The sequence below is a fragment of the Chelonoidis abingdonii genome, chromosome 4, assembly GCF_003597395.2.
Source record: "Chelonoidis abingdonii isolate Lonesome George chromosome 4, CheloAbing_2.0, whole genome shotgun sequence".
NCBI lineage: Eukaryota > Metazoa > Chordata > Testudines > Testudinidae > Chelonoidis > Chelonoidis abingdonii.
In genome coordinates, this window is record NC_133772.1 from 11,789,477 (window position 1) to 11,810,540 (window position 21,064).

The following is a 21,064-nucleotide window of genomic DNA, read 5'->3' on the forward strand; positions in this document are numbered from 1 at the left end:
CCTAGAAGCAGTTTGTCCCCATGCTGCTCTAATCCACACAGACTGACAGGAAGGAGAGGTGAGTCTAACTAGGAAATGAGCAGTGGGACCAGAAGGAGTAGCTACTGCCAGCAAGGTAGGGGTGTGTGTGTGTGTTTGTGTCACAGTGAGCTAACAGACTGGCTGCAAATAGGGTGTGAAGTTTTGTCTCTGTTCCAGGTTCACGGACACTGTGTGTGTCAGCACAACACTGCCGGCCCACAGTGCGATCGCTGTGCAGCTTTCTACAATGACCAGCCTTGGAGACCCGCAGAGGACCGCAACCCCAATGAATGCCGGAGTATGTGTGTCCACCATCCAGCCATTCTTTTCCTGCCTCCCTCTCTTACCGTTGCAAAACCCATCAGACCAGTTGAAATCTGTCTGATGTAACTCTGGGTCTGTGGCTGGACAATGAACTTAATTCCCTTTATTTTATATTATTTCCAATCACGATCTAAAAATGGGTGGTTCTCACCAGTAGACCTGACTCAGAACGAATGGCTTTTTCTCCCCCATTCTATCTACGCTCAGCTAGGGAAATCATGCCAAGTTCTTGTGGGTAGAATTAACTTGGACACTGAGAATTTTCTGAATCTTCTTAAGACACTAATTGCATTGCAATAATTAGAGTGGGGCAAAAATCTGAATCCATTCATCTGAACAACTTGGGGGGTTAGAATAATAATAGACCTTGATCCAAACCATCCCGTATGGCTTTTGCAGAACCAGTCCCAGAAATATCTGCTCCTGTTATTTATTTTATATTATGCTATATTAGGATTGCTGTGGTGCATAGAGGACCCAATCAGGATCAGGGCCCTAACATGCTGGACAGCCCTCCGCTAGACTTAGTCCCTGTCCCAAGGAGCTTACAGCCTCAGCAACAGCCTCCCTCAAAGATACAACCTGGCAGCGCCCACTTCCAAACGCTACGATATAGTTAAAAGCTACTGTGAATGTGATGCATGAGGATCGAGTGCCATCTAGTGCTGAGCTGGAAGAACTCCAGCTGCAGGTGGTTTCTGAATGATCTGTGTTTAAAAGGGATGTTTTTGCTTTCTAGGGTGCAATTGTAACGATCACTCGGAGACGTGCCATTTTGACCCAGCTGTGTACCAAGCCAGCGGTGGGGTGAGTGGAGGTGTGTGCGACGACTGTCAGCACAACACAGCAGGGAGGAACTGCGAACACTGCAAGGCCTACTTTTTCCGCAACCAGCGACAAGATGTCACCCATCCGGAAGCCTGTCTGCGTAAGTGGCATTCCCTGGGAGCTGACCATCTCCTTGGGAGACCTTCCCCTTCCACTCCAGTGACTTCTCCGTGGTCTCCTTATCGCTGTTGTTTATGTAAGGTGTGTGTTTTTCAGCTTGCGAGTGTGACCCAGATGGCACGGTGCCTGGGTCCAGCTGTGACCCTCTGAACGGACGCTGCATTTGCAAGGAGAACGTGCAAGGGGACCGCTGCCATCTCTGCAAGCCCGGATTCACCCAGCTCACCAATGCCAACCCACTGGGATGCCACAGTGAGTGAAACTGCTGCTACTTTCTGGAAGATGCTTTAGTTAGACACAAGGGGCTCAATATAGGGGCAACCTTTGGCCTAGATTATGCAGGAGGCCAGACTTTCTGGCCTTGAAACAAATTAATCTAGGAAAAGCAGATGCATAAAGATTGGCTTTAGGAGAAGGTGGGTTTTTAAGGTGGTGGGGAAACATGCTTGTCTGGGTAAATTCAGAATCACCCTGAGGCCTGAACTTTCTGCCAGTGCTTGAACCTGGAGCAGAGGCTTCTTCATGGTGCGTCCCAGCTGCCTGGTTCCAGGGGCATAAGAGAAAGATGGGTCCAACCCAGCCCTTTTATGTAGCTTCCTGGAGAGCTTTGGATAGGATCTGCTTCCAGGCCAGCCTCAGTGTGGGGCTTCCAGAACAAAACCCCGACCAGTGAACATTTTCAAAACCCAGACCTGCAGTGGCTGTGTCCTAGTCTTGAGGAAGAGAACTGGTTTTCAGCTTGGCAACAAGCAGGGCCCTCTGTGACCTGATGAGAAAACCTGTTCTGCTGAGCATTGCTGGCTGGTGGTTCGGAGCGTGGGGGGTGTCATGCACTCACACCCTTGCGTGCTCATTTGAACAGAGCCAGCACCTCCAGATCCACATTCGCTCAGGGCTAGTCATGTGCATCTCACACTGGATTCTGCTAAAGCCTCAGAAACTGCTAAAGACAGTGCAGTGCTGCGGCAAGGCAGCGTCTGGGCTACAGCAGGTGGCAGCGTAGGCTTAGGTTCAGTCATTGGTATGGGGAACAAGATCAGCAAAAGACTGGATGGAATTATCTCCATCATGCACTAGATAGGGATGAGGAGGGGGAGAACAGAGACCCCAGGGTCATATAGACTTCAGAGTCATAACCTCAATGTCATGGTGCATTGCCTGACTGGACACTACTGTATTAAACCAGATAAGTAGCACCAATGTGACCAGGCTCTGTCACAGGGGAGGTAGTATAGTGGCTGCCTCCTTTTGTCTCTGAATGTTGGGGGAAAGGCCTGCAGAGGCCTTATTCCTGTGCTTCAGTCCTGTGGACCCCTGAACTAACCCCCCTCTTGCACACTTCCTGCATGCTCATTACCCCTTTAAAGCAGACATCCCTTCAGGAATCTGGAGCCCCAAGCAGCTCGACTAACCCTCCGGCCTTGGAGTGATCATCGCCTGGTTCTAATGATGGTGCTGGCTGAACAAGCCTCCTTACCTTTCAGAATGTGCCTGCAACATCCTGGGGACACGCCAGGACGCACCCTGTGATGATGAAACAGGGAGGTGCTTCTGCCTGCCCAACGTGGTGGGAGCCAATTGTGATCAGTGCGCTGCCAATCACTGGAAGATCGCCAGCGGCCAAGGCTGTCAGCCGTGCGACTGCGACTCTCGCAACGCCTTCAGCCCCCAGTGTAACCAGGTACGGACCCCAGATTTCATCCTAGGATGCTAGCTTGGCAGCAGCAGTGTGGGAATCCTGGGCGTGGACAGGCATTGTGCTACCGGGTCATTGTATCTCATGTCACGCTGCTGGGGAGCACTTTGCGCTCCATCTGCCCCTTTGGTAGCTTCTAAAGCCCCATGTTAGACTGCACCTAAATCAGTAGTGACCATGGCTGTGTAACAGCACTATTAGCTTAGTGCCGTGGGTGGGATGATGGGTCAGGATACTAGGTTAGCACTAGAAAGACCTGGGTTCAGTTCCCTGCTGTGCCACTGATATCCTGTGTGTCCTTGGGCAAGTCATTTAGTGTCTCTGTGCTGCAGTTCCCCATAAGGATTACAACCCTCAGGTGCCGTGAGGATGAATACATTAACAATTGTGAGGCACTCCAATACTGCAGTAATGGGGACCATGTAAATTCCATATATAGAAAAGTAGGGGGCAATAATATGAATTAGAACTGGCTGAAATTTTATGAATTTCAAAATTATGATGAACTTTCTATGGGGAAAAAAATAGGAAAAAAATTCAGCACATTTTTTGCAGTTTCCTCTCTTTCCCCACTGTTTTTCAGTCAATTCTAAAAAGAATTCTGTTAATGCTGCTGGCACTGCTCTTGGCTTGAATGGATCTTTCTGAGAAGGGAACTGGGCTGGCTGGTTAATTAGAACAGCTGAGGATGTCACAAGCCGCAGCACAAGTCATGGCCCCTGCTATGTGCCGTGGTGACATGGCATTGTGCCACCGAGTGATCACAGAGTTGAGACCGCTTATTAGATGGTTTCATTTTGCTGCTTTTCTGTGGAACCTGCCTCTCCCCTTTAGGAAAGGGCTGCCTCGTGTGTCTCTAAAGCACCCGGCAATTGTCTGTAGTCCATCATGCCCATCATACAGTGCAGCAAGACAAACCAGTAATTACAAAGACAAGGCTAAGCCATTTTAAAGGTCTGCTATTTAGCAAAAAAATTCCTAATAGGAGCTCTTAAGATGTGGGAGAAGGGGGACTAATTAATCAGTGAGAGGAAAACGAGGAAAATTCAGGTTATGTATTAGGAAAAATATGCCAATTCTAACAATTGGAGATGTGTCCCAAAATCATACAACTGGGGCCAATCTTTGTGAGAATCCACCATTTGAACCCAGATCCAGTTTTTGTGGTTGATTCCTCTATCCTACCTAAAACCAAAACCTGAGGTCTGAAAATCTCGAACGTGGGGCTGTTTGAAATCTGGAATCAAAGTTATTTGTTTATTATTTGTGTTGTAGACACACCTAGGGGCTAGCTCAGACTGGTGTCTCATTGCGCTAGGAGCTGCACAGACTTGTAATAAGACACAGTCCCTGCCTGGAAGAGCTTGCACTCAAAACAGAGGATACTGACAAAGGGAGGATCATTATCCCCATTTTACAGATGGGGCAATGAGAGGCTAAGTGACTTGTGCAGGGGTCACAGCAAATCTGTGGCAGAGCAGGGATTTGAGCCCAAGTCTCTTGAGTCACAATCCAATCTCAGACCTAGGTTGTATTTTTGCAGTAGAGCTGTCCCTGAGAATTGGGTGTCAGTTGATTCTTTTCCCCTGTAAAGGAAAGAAGGTCTTCCTCACCAAGGACTGTATATTGGAGTTTTCCTTTGGGATGGCCCATTGCAGACTGAGGCTCACCCTTGTATGGGGCAGGATAAGGGGCAGCATGCTCCTGCAAAATCATCTGCTTTTAAAGCAGAGCAGGCAGGTATTTTGCCTGTAATTATAGTCCCTTTGTTGGGAGAGTGGAACATGCAATGAATTCAGTAACAGACATTGGTTACAGAGGACTGCCAGCTGACACAAGCATTGGAAAGGGGGCTTGTTGGGTTGAGCATGCACAGTGGAGACGGAGGGAAATGAAATTCAGTGTTCTTGCATTCCCCGGACACTGCAGGGGTCTGAGGTACTGAGGGTGATTCAGAGACTGAGTGGGCCCCTAGAATAGTTCAAGCTGCGGTTACCAGTCAGAGCAGTGTGGGGACACGTGTCTAAGGACTTACATCTCCCTCCTTAAAGTAAGCTGATGAATGATCTCTCCTCAATTTCCACCCCCTCTCCTCCCCGTACTGTCAACATGAGATATAGTAATATCCCTGCATTTGCATTGTCTACAGTCTGTAAGGTCAGCATCTTCCGATGGCAGAAACATCAAATCCTGTGCTACATTCTTTGTTTCTTGCCCTTGGCCTAGTAAAGATTCTGAGCCATGAGTCAGAGCAGAAGGGCTTGGATAATGGAGAGAGAGCTCTTTGGTCTCCATGGGGCAGGAGACATGGAGGGGAGGAGAACTCTCATCACAGCTAGCATGGGACTCGGGCCAACATTTTCAAACATTGGTGATGTGGGTTGTCAAAAGTGCTCAAGCCAACAGGGGCTGAAAGGATTCAGGCCTCTTAAGGTGTCTCTGAGCTGGGAGTGTGATTTCCAGCCCCAGGAGACATACTCTCACTAGCTTGATGAGACTTTCTCCCCCAGGAAAGCATGAGATTGCCGTTGCTGGGGACTCTGTATACTCGTCCTGCTACCAAGGGGACATTGCTAAGGGTGTGCGTGATTTGTTGGTTCAAGAACAAGCGTGGGAGGACTTTCCCCCTGTCTCCCTACAGACATTTTTCAAAGCTGTTTCCCCACTGATGTGCCTCTCTTGGTGCAGTTCACAGGGCAGTGTCAGTGCCGGGAAGGCTTCGCAGGGCGTACCTGCTCTGCTGCCCAGCTGCGGGTTTGTCCAGATGGGTCCCATGGTGACGTCAGGACAGGATGCAGAGGTCCGTACAATCGTTTTTTATCACTATTTTTCAGCACCAGGGAATTGTTGTTTCTAAAAATATCTCCTGGCCCTTGTCCTGCCACTTCAAAACCTTGCTGCTTTTGGTAGACAAGACCATTCCCCTCTGGAACAGCCCCCCTGTGTTTCTCTGTTCCTCTTCCCATCCCTCCATGTGCCTAGTACTGTCTCCTGCTGGGTCCTTTCCTGCCACCCTCCGTGCAAGAGCCTTCCCCTCTGCATCCTGGATAAGGTGCGAGATGTTGGGACTCACCACTCTAATTCCTTTCCACAGAGGGTCCATGCAGGGGAAGTGGGATACAATGGGGATCTGATTTAGCAGCACTGCTTTGCCTGTCACAGACTTTCACCTCCCCGTCTTTACCCAACAGAGTGCGACTGCAGTTTCCAGGGCACAGAGGGGATGGGGTGTGACAAGACTACAGGCAGCTGTCTCTGCCGTCCTGGCTTTACTGGGCCTCGCTGTGACCAGTGCCAGCGGGGTTACTGTAGCAACTACCCCCACTGCGAGACGTGCCACTCCTGCTTCCAGGCCTACGACAGCGACATTCGCCGGTTCGGCCTGCGCCAAGCCAGCCTGAGAAACTCCACCTCACGACTGCAGGTGGGAACGGGGGGTGCTGGCTTCAGCACCCGCATCTTGGAAGCGGAAGGCAATGTCCAGCAGATCCAGGGGATCCTCAGCAACCCCCTAGCGATGGAGCAGGGCCTGGGTCAGGTGTCCAGCATGCTCACTGCAGTCAGGTAAAAGACTCCTCCTCACTTGTACAGATGATCTGTTCACAGTGCCAAGAACTCCATATCGGCCTCTAGCACCTGAACGAAAGGAAGAGCTCCCTGGGCTGGCTGCAGTAGTAGGCTTTTATCCTGTGTGGACCTGATACTGGAGAGGGGCTCAACATACAGGCTTAGCATGCTACACATTTAATCACGCTAACATTCTTGCCTGTTCTTCACTTTAAAATAGGTCTGCTTGGCTCAGTGATCGCACAATCTGGAGGCCCTGCCATATGTGCTCATCCTGCCAACATATCTGTCCTCCTAATCCACAGACGGGGTAGAACCGACTGTGAGCCCCTCATTCCATTGTTTGCAAAGGTCATCCTAGTGAAGTTATCGTCCCAGATGATTAGGCAGAGAGGCAGTGCTGACCTTGGATTGAGGATGCATTCCTGGTTTTGCCACCAACCTCTTCTGTGATAGGGAGGAATCCCTTCTCTGCCTAAGCCTCTGTTTTCCCTCGCACCTTTTGTCTATTCAGCTGCTAAAGTTTTGGGGCAGGAACTCTCAGTTCTCTCTTGCTGTGTGTGTAATACACGAGACAGACAGACGGTGCGCTCTAACATGGTTCATTTTATTTTCTCCTTTCTCGATTTCAGACGGCAGGTCCAGGACATAAATCCCAACCTACCCTTTGTGAATGACACCTTCTCTCTAGCCAATGATCTTGAAGCCCTGGACAAGAGCCTGCTTTTCATTAACGGGCAGTACCAGATTAAGAAGACCCAGTTTGAAGCTAGCCGCCGCACAAACCTGTCAGGTAGGCAGTTTTGGCTCAATGCAGTTGTACTCGATCATCCGTGGTGACTGCAGTTCTGGCTACTTTTCCATCAGTCGGATGGGTGAGGAGCATCTCTGTGTCAATGGGCAATTCAGGATCAGCAAATAGTTATGCAGGCTAGAGGTGCTCTTTCCACCGAACTTCTAAGCTTTCATTAGCAATTTTACACCTACAGCTGGTAGAATTTGTCTCCAAAGCTTAGGCATCAGAAAGGTCAGCCACAGGCAGTGTTGCTACTGGTATCCCAGCAGTCCAGCTGATTTCCTTCCCAGACAGCACAAACTTTCTTCTGAATGTTACAGAAGCACCTCGCCTCCTAAAACACAGCCTGAGCTTAATTAAAAATGGGAAATAAAAGCCCCTCTGAGAATCTGTCACCAAGACTGGAACGGAGCTGAACGAATGAAGCTCTTGCACAGATGGGAGAGGTGATGGGGTAGAAGAGAGAGCCAAGTGGTTGTCAGACATTGTTGGGAAGAGCTAATTAAGCCTTGCAAGGATGATATTGGTGGGTTTCCTCCACATCCCTACTACAGCTAGTTCCCTAACGAGTTCTTATTTTTTCTTATTGTTTTCTGCTTTCCCTCATTGACTCATTGCACATTGTGCGTCTGTTCGGATTTGCTGGCAAAGCAGTGATCTGAAGCACTGGAGAATGACTTCTGAGGCTTCTGTGCTTCTCTCTGATTGCTCCCATTGAGGGCTAGAGTGTGTGTGTCTGTTGAGCAGTAGAGAGGCAGCAGGACTTCCTTGCCATGATTCCAAAGGGGTCCTCCATTCAGCAAGCCAGCTGGGTGGATTGGTGGGATCGGATGGACAACCTGAGAATCTCAGTAGCTTCAGCAGGAAACCTAGCAAAGCCTGGCAGTTTGTAGTGAGCTTCCCGGCGTTTTGTAGTGAGCTTCCCTTTGAGATGTTGGGTTCAGCTGAAATCTAGAATCCCACCCAGAATCCTCCGCATTTTTCAATTCAAGGTTTTACCAGTGATTTGTTTTGCTTTAAAGTGAGTTCACTCTTTCATTGCCCTGTAGGGGTCACCTCTCTCTTTCCATCTGTGGGTCCACATCATTGGTCCCTCTATGGCCACTTCGCACTGCTCCGCTTCAGCAAAGGAGAAAAACCACAGAGGGGTATGAAGTTCCTACAGCTGCACCTGTGCCAGCCCCTCCTCTGGCTCCCAATGGAGAGTTTCTGGCTAGGAGAACATGGGAATGGCCAGAGAATCATGCTATCAGGACAGTACCTCTTAGATGGGTGTGATATAGAGTAGCCCCCCATGGACTACTCCAGGCCCTGTCGGTTTCCAGGGTTGGCGTGGGAAAGCCACAGATGTGCCATAACGCTGCTGCTCCTGGGCTGCACTGAGGGTGGCTGGAATGCAGCCCAGGATCGGGACCTGTCTGTATTTTGTTCTGGTTTTGTTTACAGCCATTAACTCAAAGACAGACTTAGATACACAAGGGAGGCTGCAGTTCACAGCGAAACAATCAATAGAAGGATCGTTAATCACTTTCCTTGTGACTAACCACTCTCACAGCTTCCTCCCCCTTCCCCACCACACATTCTCCAGCAGGCTATAATCAATCCCATGGTTTAGGTTGCACTGCTGCATTGATGAGTCATGAAGCCATTCACATTGCACATGGTTTTATTTCTGCAGGAGCCTTCAAGACTGTCAGCTCTGCCTACCAGAGCTCCACCAATGCCAGCTACCGCATAACGGGCACTTCCAGCTTGCTGACTCGATCCAGGGAGAACCGGAGAACGACCGAGGGGCTGGAAAGCAGCTTTACAGACCACACCTCCAGGCTGGAGGCCCTCCAAGGCGAAATGGCCTCCTCCCCCAATTTGACACCAACTATAAATAAGGTGAAGCAGACATGGATCCTGTTGCAGGCTGAAATGAGGTGGTCAAAGCATCTCTGATGAAGGATACGTCTACCTGCGGCCAGAGGTGTGATGGCAGCACGTGTGTACAAACCAGGGCTAGTTTTGATCTCACTAGCTTGAGCACCTATAGCACTGAAGCTGTGTCAGTACAGGCTGTTCAAGCCCACCCAGGACCCTAGGTATATACTTAAGTGGCTAGTCGTGATACCACAACTTAGTTGCTGTTGGTATTTGAGCCAGTTAGATCAAAGCTAGCTTGAGCATGTTTACACGTGCTGTACTCGCACCTCTGCTTGCAGTGCAGAGGGTAGAGGTCCCAGCCTGCACTACTCCACCTTGACCCAAGCAGCCTAGCATGGTATGCTGGGATCTCTAGCATCCACAGAATGCATCACTGACCCGTTTTATGTACTGAAGGGGTGTGGTCTTGGGGCTCTTGGCAGGTGCTATTCAGCTGAGCCAAGCTTGAGCATTGCTTGTCTGGTAACAGCAGATACCAAGTCACTGGATGGTCTCTCCACCAGTGAAACTTTTCCCCAGCAGTTCTCACTGCATTATGTCTCCAAGAGCTGTCTGGTTTCTGCTCAAGGTCTCCTTTTCTTTTTCCTCCCCACGCTGCTCTGCTATTGCCATGGAGACACATTTCAGCATCTCCTGATGTATGTTGCTGTGGAGACCATCACCCATTCATCTCAGTGCTTTTCACAGCATCAGAGCCACCCCCATGTGAAATATCCCTGCCTGTGACAGGAAAGGGGTAAATGCCCCAGTTCTGAACCCTCACAGCTGCTCCTCTTGGCCTCCTCATTGAATAGACCCCAGTGATAATGTTAGAAGGCGACGTACAATCCCAAACCTTTGCCATTCATGCAGAAGTACCGCTTAGGACTTCTCAGCCTATAACCTCTATACAAGCAAACCCTGTGGGTTACAGGGTATTCATGTGCCCTGGCCCTTTGAAGGGTATTAGCTTATTTCTAGACACCCTTGTCCGTTGTATGGAGCTTCTGTCATAAATGGATAGGTAAGGTAAGGGTTAAGTTTCTTTTACCTGGAAAGGGTAACCAAACACCTGACCAGAGGACCAATCAGAGAACTGGATTGTTTAAAGTCAGGGGCGGGAATTTGTATACCAGGGGTCTTTTTTGTTTTCTCGGTTGTGAGTAAACAAGGTTTCCTCCTAACTCCTTCTTATTTCAAATATTATACCAAAAGTCTGTGAGTACAAAGGAACCCCCAAAGCAATTCGGCTATGAGGAGCTTTGGGTTGTACGAATAGATGTGGATGGCTGTGTCTTTTGTTGTTTTCTCGGCTGTGAGTTAACAAGCTTCCTCCTAACTGCATCTTATCTCCAAGTGTCTCCTACACATCTGTGAGTACAAAGGAACCCCAAGCAATTCGGCTATGAGGAGCTTTGGGTTGTATTTACATGTCTGTGGATTGGTTGGACTGGTTTAATCGGGCTATCTTTTAAATCAGACTGTTTCTTCATATTTTCTTATAAGCAAGAGCCTGTATTGAGTTTCTTAATGCAAGATTATTGTTTTGTATTTTCTTTCTTTTTTTTTCTATAAAGTTTTCTTTTTAAACCTGGTGAAAGTTTCTTTTCTAGTGAGGCAGAGGGGGGAGGGAAACGCCCAAACTCGGTGCCTCATCTCCCTATTGTCCCAAGGGCGGGAAAGGCTATAGGACAAAGGGAGGGGGAATTTCTTGTGTGAGCTGACTAGGTCAATACCTAGCCTCGGGGAAGCTAGATTGCTTCTCCGGTTGATTTCAAGGAGCGAAGTGTAGCATTGCACCGGCTAACCCAGGAAAGGGGGGGAAGCTGGGAGAAGAGAGAGAGAGAGACCCAGGGCTCTGGGTCTTTGGGGGGGTCCCCCAAAGGAAGAGTTGGGGACACCAGAGAGAGGAAAGGGGGAGGTCAGGCTCTCTCAATTAAATACCTGACCTGGTGGCAGCGAGAATATCCAAGCTGGTAGTGAGCTTGGGGGAGTTTCAGGTAAGCCCCCAGACTTTTGGACGCAAAAGTCCAGGTTTGGGACAGGACCAGGCTGTGGACGCTAAAGTTCAGGTCTGGGACTGGGAGGCTAGATTACCACAGCTTCTTCTGATAATGAGAGCACAGGAATCTATACCTTTTTCCTTGCTACTGACAGCTGCCAAATAATGAGTGCATACCTGCCTCCAAAAATATATACACCATCTAGTGTACCCAGGTATGCTCACCCTGAGTTACATACAGCTATCTGTGCATACCCTCCACTGCTCTATATAAACTCTTCCCCACACAATGTATTTGCTCTGTATTGCAAGACATACCTTTCACTGCACTCCATTAACTGTTCTTGTGTGCATCTTCTGTTACGCTCTTGCACTACTCTCATATGTAGCCACGCCTGCATGTAGTCTCCTCTAAGCCCATGCTGAATGCTACACCAGAAATAGTCTTAAAAAATTGTGCACCCATGGATATGCAAATACACCTGTTCTCTTGTATCTGTGTTGGAAGGTTCATCTCTGCTGTGGTCTTTGTGCCATTGATGGTGAAGCACCAATACCATCAGAGCCTTCTCACCAGCGTGCAGCTTCTCTCTATGTTTAGATTTGCAGTGGTGTCAGATCCAAGGCCTGTACCCCTGGGCACTGTGATGGGGAGCTGTGTCCGCAGGATAGCATAATGGAGTGTGGAACAGGCCTCAGCTGCACAGGGATCATTCCGCTGTCACGGGGCGCAATCAAAACTGCTGAGAAGACCACCAGAGAGCTCCAGGGCTTAAACACTCAGCTCCAGCAGACCATGCAGATGGTAGGTACAGGGAATGAGGAGCTCAGGGGTGTCTGCTTCCACAGGTAATGGCAAGGAGGGGCTGATTAGCATACACGCTGTGTGTTCACTTGCTCCCATGATACATTGCAGTGGAGATGTCACCTGCATTAAGCAGAGAGGGGGATGGCTGGCATGTTTACCCAGGCAGGGCTAGGGAGGGTTCAAATAACTCACCTCAAACTTCACCCAAACCTGAATTTCCTGGCTGGCTTGGAAATGTCAGTAGAACTTCTTTAAAAAAATGGTCATTTTTGTGTTTGACTTGCATGTCCTGGCTCCCTCTTAGAGTGGAAGCCAAAGGTCTGAAATACCCAGGGAACAGCTCTTCTCCTGGTGTTTCCAGCACTCAGGGGAGGTCACCAGGGAGCTTGTTCTCACTGAATTTCCAGGGTAGCAATGCAAAATGGGGAGGGGGTTTGGAAAGCTTAAACTTCTCAAGCCTTTCAATGCTGCTCTTATGCTACAGTCTCTGCACCATCATTAGTTAGGATCCAGCATATACGCATTAGCTGCATTAGCCCCTTCCTACAGATTTTCATTTGAGTATCTCAGAGCACTTTGAACATGCTAAGGGCAGAATTTTCCAAGGAGACTAGTGACTTAGAAGCCCAAGTCCCATTGAAAGTCTGTTTTGAAAATCCCATCTTAAATCTTTCTCCCTCAAGCCTCTCCTCCCATCTGTTGACAATGGGGCAACTGAAGCACAGAGTGGTGCAGTGACTTGCCCAAGGTCACCCAGGATGTTGGTGGCAGAGCCCAGACAGGGTTGGTGAGCTTTCTAGACTGTCTTGTGCCAAGTAGAAACTGACTTTACCGGGGGCACTGTTGTTGGCAGATCAGGGCAGCAGAAACAGCTGCAAACCAAATCCAAAGCAATGCACGACGTCTCGGAGACCAAGTAAGTGTAACCAGGACCCAGATAGAAGGAGACGTCCGACGCATCCAGCAATTCATCCAGCAAGTCCGCAACTTCCTGTCAGGTAAATCCAACCATCTCCATGCATGCGAGCACAGGACAGTGAGGGGAAAGCTCTAAGGGACTCTTTAAGCCCACAGCACGCCCAATCGTATCCCTTTGTGTATGGAAAACCTTAGCCATAAGAACAGGGAGGGGTGAGAACAGGTCAAGGAATTACTCCCCCAACCTAACTTATACCTATTCACCTGGACAAGGGCTTGTTGGCTGGTTTCACTGGATGTGCCAATTCTGAGTACAGATAAAGAAGCCTTTGAAGATCTGGCCTTGTATTCTCTGCTTAGTCTTTAAATCTCATGAGAGGATTTCTTGGTTTCATTGAGAAATGGAATCCTGGCAAAAGGTTACATAATCACTGGGCCACTGGGATCCCTACCAGCTCTAGCTCCCTAGATGTGTGTTCTGAAGAGCAGGGGAAATGATAACCACAGCAGTGTGAAACCCAGGGGGTTGTCTCATGGTACAAATATTTGCTTTGGTTTTGATCCATGTACATTGAACACCTCCAAGGTTTGCTTTGTATTTAGAGCTCAAATGAAGCCCAAAACTCAGTTAAAATGGCTCGGTTTCACCTAATTCGTGTTGCAAGGAAACAATAAATTGGCCTCAGATTTACTGGAAAAAAGGCCCAGGGGCTTTCAAAAGGTTTGCAAATATTTGAGTTGCAGTCCAAGTTTCAATGAGACCTGAGAACAAGCAAGTTCTGATTGGTGTTGGGCCTTTTTGTGAACAGTTCTCTTAGTTCTAATAATATCGTGCAATTCCCAATATCATATTGGGAATATTACATCATTCACACTGCACTGTCTAGGGAACCAGATGTGGTTAACGTTCTTACTCTAATGCTGTTAAACTGATATAACCATTTTTAAAGGGAGTGCTGCTTTTGCTTTGCCTAAGAGTGTAAATGTCACTAATGCACTGTGAGCCCCAGATAGCAGACTTGCATTCAAAAATGGACTAACTTTGATATAAGTTGAAAGTAGTCAGCTCTGGTATTTGACTATATCTAGATAGGTTTGAGCCTTCAGCACCTGAAACTTAAATTAGTTCTCCCCCGGGGAGTAGAAGTACAGTCTGACCAGGACCAACATCTTCAGAGTCAAGCTTTGATTGTGCCATTCATACAGAACTAGATTAACTACTGGTGTTGTAACCCTGATGACCTCCACGGAGTTACACCAGGGACAGATTTAGCCCATTGCCTTAATGACCTCCAAATGCCATCCGTGAAGTTACCGTAAGTGGCTGTAGGGAGGGCAGAAATTGCTAGACCTCGGCTTTCTGTACTGTAGAACTTAATGAGAAATCTGGCCTCGCTTCCTGCAGCTGTTCAGGAATCACTCTCCTTTTCCAAGGTTGGAAAAAAAAAAACCAGTTCAAAACAAATCAACTGAATTTAGCAGAGGTAAAAAGTGCTGGATTGGCAGCTCCTGGGCACCAAGCACTCCATCTGCAGAGTAGGTACAGTAGAGCGGCAGCAGGGAGACACTTCTTCACGTGCCTTCCTGCCATTGTATCTCTATCCTGGCATGTGAGAGCAGAGTATGTTCTCCTTTGCCTCGATGCTGAGACAGCCTCTGAGGGCCCTCAATTAGCATCAGTTATGATGGTGGCTTTTGCACAGCACTCAGGCCAGACCAGCTTTCCAGCAGCACTTGCTGACCTGAAATAAACTCAAGCAAATCTTCTATAGTGCAGATTGTTAACCAAGTGAAAGAATTTATTGTGCCCAACATCCAGTGGGATGACCTATAATTCATAAGCAGATTTTAATAACGGATCAACCTCATGAGAATTAGTTGAATAAGAAAATCAGGTCATTCAGCACTGTCTGGTATTACAGAGATTACCAAGCCCCAGCTAATCACTAACACAAAGGTAAGCAACCTTTCAGGAGTGGTGTGCTGAGTCTTCATTTATTTACTCTAATTTAAGGTTTTGCGTGCCGGTCATATATTTTAACATTTTTAGAAGGTCTCTTTCTGTAAGTCTATAATATATAACTAAACTATTGTTGTATGTAAAGTAAATAAGGTTTTTAAAATGCTTAAGAAGCTTCATTTAAAATTAAATTAGAATGCAGAGCTCCCCTGGTCCATTGGCCAGGACCCAGGCAGTGTGAGTGCCACTGAAAATCAACTCACGTGCAGCCTTCGGGGCTGGTCTGCACTTGGGGGGAGGGTGTCAGTCTAAGATACGCAACTTCAGCTATGCTATTTGCATAGCTGAAGTCGAAGTATCTTAGTTCAACTTACCTGGCCGTCCTCACGGGGGCAAGTCGACCGTCCCCCGTCAACTCCGCTTACTTCTCCTGCCGAGGTGGAGTACGGGCATCGATTCAGGGATCGATGTATCGCATCTAGATGGGACGCGATGAATCGATAAATTGATCCCCGATAGATCGATTACTACCCGCCGATCCGGCGGGTAGTGTAGACGTAAAAGGCTTGTCCTGGAATACATGTGCTGTTCAGTCTGTTTCTAGTGTCAGACTGCGCTCCACATGTAGCTTCACAGCTTTCTTTGTCAAATCAAAGGTATTGTCTTAGTGCTCTGGCTGAAAGCTTGGCTGAAGTGTTTGGCAGTGTCCTCAGTTAAATCTCAACCAGTTCTTATTTTATTCCAGGCAATGGGTCAAGTTTATGCCTAGTGTTAGCTGGTGCAGCAATCTGCACTGACTTGTGCAAAGCCAAATCTGGCCCATTGTCTCTCTGCTCAACTGATCTGACTCCCCTGAGCTGAGACGGTTCAGTTGTTAAAGAATCACCTCCTGGATTTTCTCACACAGTTGAAACCCTGCCTGTGTGGTAGGAGCCACAAAGACAGACTTACAGCTAGGACGCACAGAACATCTTATCTGCATAGTGAGTGGCTCTGGCAGAAGTACTGCCTAAGGTCCCTTAGGAGGGACTGTAAAATGGGGGATACACTAATGGACTAAGTTAGCGGTAACCTGGCTGCCTGTTGGCAGACACACACAACTCTTTGAAGGAGGAGGTAGCAGGAGCTAGAGGAGCTGGGAATTCGTAACCCCTGAGCCTGGTGTTTTCAGTCACCTGCTTCATTGCCTGCCCCCTGGATTTCTGGTCCCTGGGCTGTGCTCCCAGACCTGCCCGCACTCTATTCTTGCAGCTCTTCCTGACTTTTTTTCTGTTTGTTTGTAAACACTCTAGACCCAGCCACTGACCCTGCTACCATCCAGGAGATCAGCGACTATGTGCTCTCACTCCGCCTCCCAACTGACACTGCTGCGGTCCTGAGGAAAATGACTGAGATCCGAAACCTGGCTGCTAAGCTGCAGTGCCCTGAGAGCATCCTCACCCAAACAGCTGGTGATATTGCTAAGGCCAAGAGGCTTCAGCAAGAGGCTGAACAGGCAAGGTAAGCTAATGGGATGAAAGTCTAGGGGCCTGACCCAGAGTCCACAGAAATGGATGGAAGTGGCCCTATATTTGCATTCCTCAAGTCCCTCCCAAAGAGAGAGACTCCCATTTCAATCCTGCTACTCACTGTCCATGTGGCCTTCCAGCAGCTCCCACTTTCAGATTCACCTTCTTTGTGCCTGAGTCACGTTACACAGCATGGTTGGAATAATGCTGCCAGAATTACCGGAACCAAATTGCACTTGACTGCTGGCCAGACCCTTAGCTAGTGTAAATCTGAATTGACTTCAGGGTAGCTGTGCTGATTTTTATTAGCTGAGATTCTAGCCAATAGCTTGTGTGTCCGTACAGTATCTAGAGAAATGGGACTCCGGTCTTGACTGGTGCCTCTAGCTGATATCGCAATGCAAATAATAAATACTGCTGCTAATAACAATAGTCTGACATCCCTTCATTATAGATACTGGGGTGGAGAGATCTTTCGCTGACCAATGGGGACCTTTTTTGCTTCTTTTGAGTGCCTCTCATGAGAGATGATGGAGCCGAGTGGGGATTTCCAGGGACTCAGTAATGGGATCTCCATTATAATTGCACAGTTACTAAGGGAGAGGACAAGAGCATGAAATGGCATATTTACTATCCTGATGAAAGTGTGGAGGCTTGTCCCTTTAAAACAACCACCACCACCAGAGCACCTTTGTAGAGCTGCAGTGGGTTTGTTTTATGATGACTCCGTCGTAGCAATATTCTGGGGAGAAGGTTAATGGGATAAGAGTGTAAATCCATTGACAGCATCTGACCCCAGCTGAGCCTGATGAGTTAGAGGAGTCTGGCTTTGTGTGCAGACATTCCAGGGGAAAGTAAAAAGTCTCACTTCAAACTGGCAGCCGGTATAATGGACACAAAGCTTTAAGCAAGTAATTGGGCACTTTCTTTCCACTTAAATAATTCATCTTTCCCCACTTTACCAATTATTAGAAGCAGTTGTGCTTCTAAAGGTGGCTTTGGTTTCTTTTCCCATCCTGCCTCCTTGTCCTAGTGGTAGGAAGTACAGCACTGCTTCTCTTCTTGGAAGGCAGCATGGTCAAGTGGTTAAAGCACAGTGGCTTGAGGACTTCTGGCTTCTATTACAAACTTTTCACATCTTCTCTTTGCAAGATGTTCCACTTATCCAGCTTATTTCCCCTCTGCCATTTTTTAACTTTTGAGCCACAGAGCAGTAGCTCATACTGCGCTGTCATTATCGTTACAATGATACATTTTTGATTTAATCATGCTTCCCTATTGCATTTCCCCAGGAACCGAGCAAACGCAGTAGAGGGCAACGTGGAAGAAGTGGTGGAGAATTTGAGACAAGCGCAAACAGTGCTCCAGGAAGCCCAGGATGCTATCAGTGGCTCCAGCTATTCCCTTCAGCTCATCCAGCTCCGCATTGATGAGGTGAGTGATGTATGCTGCGTTCCTAGCATTGTAATGCTGCGTGGCCTGCACGCTGCTCCTTTGAAACTCTCGTGGAACTCCCTGCAAAGTGCCTTGCCACTGCGGGTAGGTTACTAATCACATCCTTGATCCCCACCCATTTTCATCCTACCCTGCTGATGCAATGATGACAAAGAGGCTGGATCCTAGCAAAATTGGCTTGCTGTAAAAGTCAGATTGTTTTTCTCTGTGTGTTTTCCTTGTGCCCTACCCTATCTGTCTGTTTGTCCACTTGTCACTCTGTGAGCTCTGTGAGATAGAAACTGTCTTTGTTCTGTCGACTGAACGGAGTCTATCACAGTGGGACCCTGGCTGGGGGCTGTAGTCACTTCTGAGTCTGTATTACAGACCAATAATAAATCATAAGAGTGCCTGTGAGGATGATATATCATTAATGATGTTCTGGGAAGAGCTTTCCTTTAAAATACCAAACACCTTTGGCTTTTAGATCCAGGCTGTCCTTGGTCCAATGGAGAAGAGTATGAGAGACATTACTGATCAGCTGGATAATTTCACAGAGAGAATCCGTCAATTGCGACACAAGGCGGAGCAGAATCAGTTGCAGGCCACAGATGCTCAGCAGAGAGCAAAAGAAGCCAGTGAACAAGCAAGGAGCACTCAGCAGGTACAAGGGAGGTCTCGTAGGAGCCTAGGAATGACTCTGCCCATAATCTTTCACTAGCTTCTTATTCTCATGCAGGAGGAAAGCCACATAAGTGCAGAACTTATTTGACTGTTGCAGGGAAAGTGAATTATTCTGTTTTTAGGAACATAGGAATTGCCAGCCTGGTTCAGACCTAAGGTCCCTCTTGTCTACTTATCTCAGCTCTGCCAGTGTCCAGCACCCAATGGTCTTAGAGGAAGGTATAAGAACCCTGCGGTAGCAGAAGTAGGATAATTTGCCCACATATTAGTTTTCATCCTGGTCTAACAATTAGTTTGATTTAAGCCCTGAAGCATGAAGTTTAATATCCTTGCCAAAAATTGTTAGAATTAACTATTGTAACTCTGCATATTCTTGTTATCCATAGAAATGTCCAATCCCTGTTTGAATCTAGCTAATTTTGTGGCCTCGATGACTTCCCGAGGCAATGAATCCCACAATTTCATTACACATGAAAAAGAATTTCCTTTCATCAGTTTTGAACGTCCCCTTCTTCTTGTGTTATGAAACAGGGAGAACAGAAGTTCCTGATCTCGCTCTCTCTAAACTATTTATTAGTTGATATGCATTTATCTTGTCCCTCTTCTTCGTCTCCTTTCTATAGTGAACAATGCCAATCTTTTCAACCTCTCTTTACACAAGAGTTTTCCAGGCCCTCAGTTGTTCTTATTGCTCTTCTTTGAACACTTATTTCTGCAACATTCTTTTTGAGATGGGGTGACCAGTACTCCACACATTAATCCAGATGATGCTGAATTATGAGTTTCTATAAAGGCATTGGAAACCAGTATGTAAATGTATTATGGTCTTTAATATCTCTGTAACAGTAATAATGGCCATTTATAATACAATGCTCTACTACAGTGTCTAGAGGTCATTAATCACTTGGACCTCATTTATTTGCTTGAATTCACCTGCACTGCTCATTGACTTTCCTCCAGGGATTTGAACAGGTGAAACAAAAATATGCTGAGCTGAAGAGGCGGATGGGACAGAATTTGACACTGGGAGCGCAGGGCAGCAGGATCCAAAGTATTGACATGGAGGCAAAAGCGCTCTTTGAAGAAACCTGGGCTATGATGCTCAGGATGGAAAGTAAGTAAATTTGTGCAGGCATTGTCAGAGCATGATTCCAAGTGGAGAAAAGGGGCTGCTGCTTCTCACTGGTGAGGGAATGGAACCAGAAGAGGAACAGAAGACTGAGCGGGAGTGATGCCGAGTTAGATGGCTGAAGCCCTGTCTATATTAGGTTCCTCATCCCCCTCCCTCTACATCGATCCAAAGCCCTACTGTAGGTGTAATCCACTGGTGTAGGAAGGGGCTTGTAAACCAGTAGGGTGAATCACCCCTATGTAAACCCTGTTTGGCCCCAGGAATGTAATGCAATTATGCGAGTACAATTTCCCCTAATCTAGTCAAGCCCTGAATGAGTGATTCTGCTTGCAGATACAAGAAACATTCTCCTAGGTAAAGACCTTGGAGGACAAATGTGTTAGCAACAGAAACCCAGACAACAGGTTAAACTTAGCGCTGAATACAAAGGATTCTGCTTTGTGGTTTTCACGACAAAGGGACTGATTGATGTGCTCACCATTTGTCACATCACTGAACCTCACAGTATTTTGCTCAGCTCCCATGGCTGCTTCTGTTGCTCCTAGATAATTTTGCAGTGCAACATTATGGGGTTGAGTAATAGAAATCTCATGCCATGTTCATCCCTGGCCTCACCAGGATGAATTTGGACCCTGCTGTGTAATTTCAGGACCTTCCCCTCCATGCCAGCGGCGTAGGCATTTTGTGAGAGGCATGTATGGGGAACTGAGGCTGAGATGCCACCAAATCCCTTGTGGCCCATGCAGGGATCGGAACTTGCATCTGGAGAGCAAAAGCCAATGTACCAACTCCACTGTGCCACTCAGCCCCCCATGGGCTAGCTTCAATAACGTGCGTCTCTAGTTCACCTCTTGTACACTGATGCGCCATGCATTCATTTCCATTTCCAGCTCTCATGTCTAAGGGCCTCATTCAGTATGCTTTGGGTGCCAGCCACAGTGCAGATTAAGTGCCATGGCCAGAAGGCTCGATCCTTTCAAGCTGGTGGAGAATGGCACTGATCCCAAGCAGTTATCAGGCCAGAGCTTTGGCACCGCTTTCAGTGATAAAGCAGTGGCTCTAGTGAACCTCATTTATCAAAGATGCCTCCCCATGTCAGGGATTTGATCGGATGCTGCTGCTTATTGTTGGTACCAGGCACTTAATGCTGCTTGTAGCTTGCTGAACTCAGGAAGGCCACGTCTACACTACGGGATAATATCGAATTAGCTAAAATCGGTTTTATAAAACTGATATTATAAATTCGATTTCATGTGGCCACACTAGGCACAGTAATTCGGCGTTGTGCGTCCATGGTCCGAGGCTAACGTCGATTTCTGAAGCGTTGCATTGTGGGTAGCTCTTCCGTAGCTATCCCA

The 21,064-nt window shown here is 47.7% G+C and overlaps 1 protein-coding gene across 1 annotated transcript in view; it reads left to right on the forward strand.

Moving 5' to 3' along the window:
* LAMB3 (laminin subunit beta 3) overlaps positions 1-21,064 on the forward strand; it is a 48,074-nt gene that overhangs the window by 24,544 nt on the left and 2,466 nt on the right. The window contains exons 9-22 of the mRNA XM_032794139.1: positions 199-319; positions 1,085-1,273; positions 1,390-1,545; positions 2,778-2,974; positions 5,678-5,789; positions 6,181-6,553; positions 7,189-7,349; positions 9,031-9,239; positions 11,864-12,067; positions 12,924-13,068; positions 16,241-16,448; positions 17,749-17,890; positions 18,378-18,554; positions 19,535-19,688. Coding sequence (XP_032650030.1) covers positions 199-319; positions 1,085-1,273; positions 1,390-1,545; positions 2,778-2,974; positions 5,678-5,789; positions 6,181-6,553; positions 7,189-7,349; positions 9,031-9,239; positions 11,864-12,067; positions 12,924-13,068; positions 16,241-16,448; positions 17,749-17,890; positions 18,378-18,554; positions 19,535-19,688 — 2,548 coding nt within the window. The remainder of the gene's footprint in view (positions 1-198; positions 320-1,084; positions 1,274-1,389; positions 1,546-2,777; positions 2,975-5,677; positions 5,790-6,180; positions 6,554-7,188; positions 7,350-9,030; positions 9,240-11,863; positions 12,068-12,923; positions 13,069-16,240; positions 16,449-17,748; positions 17,891-18,377; positions 18,555-19,534; positions 19,689-21,064) is intronic.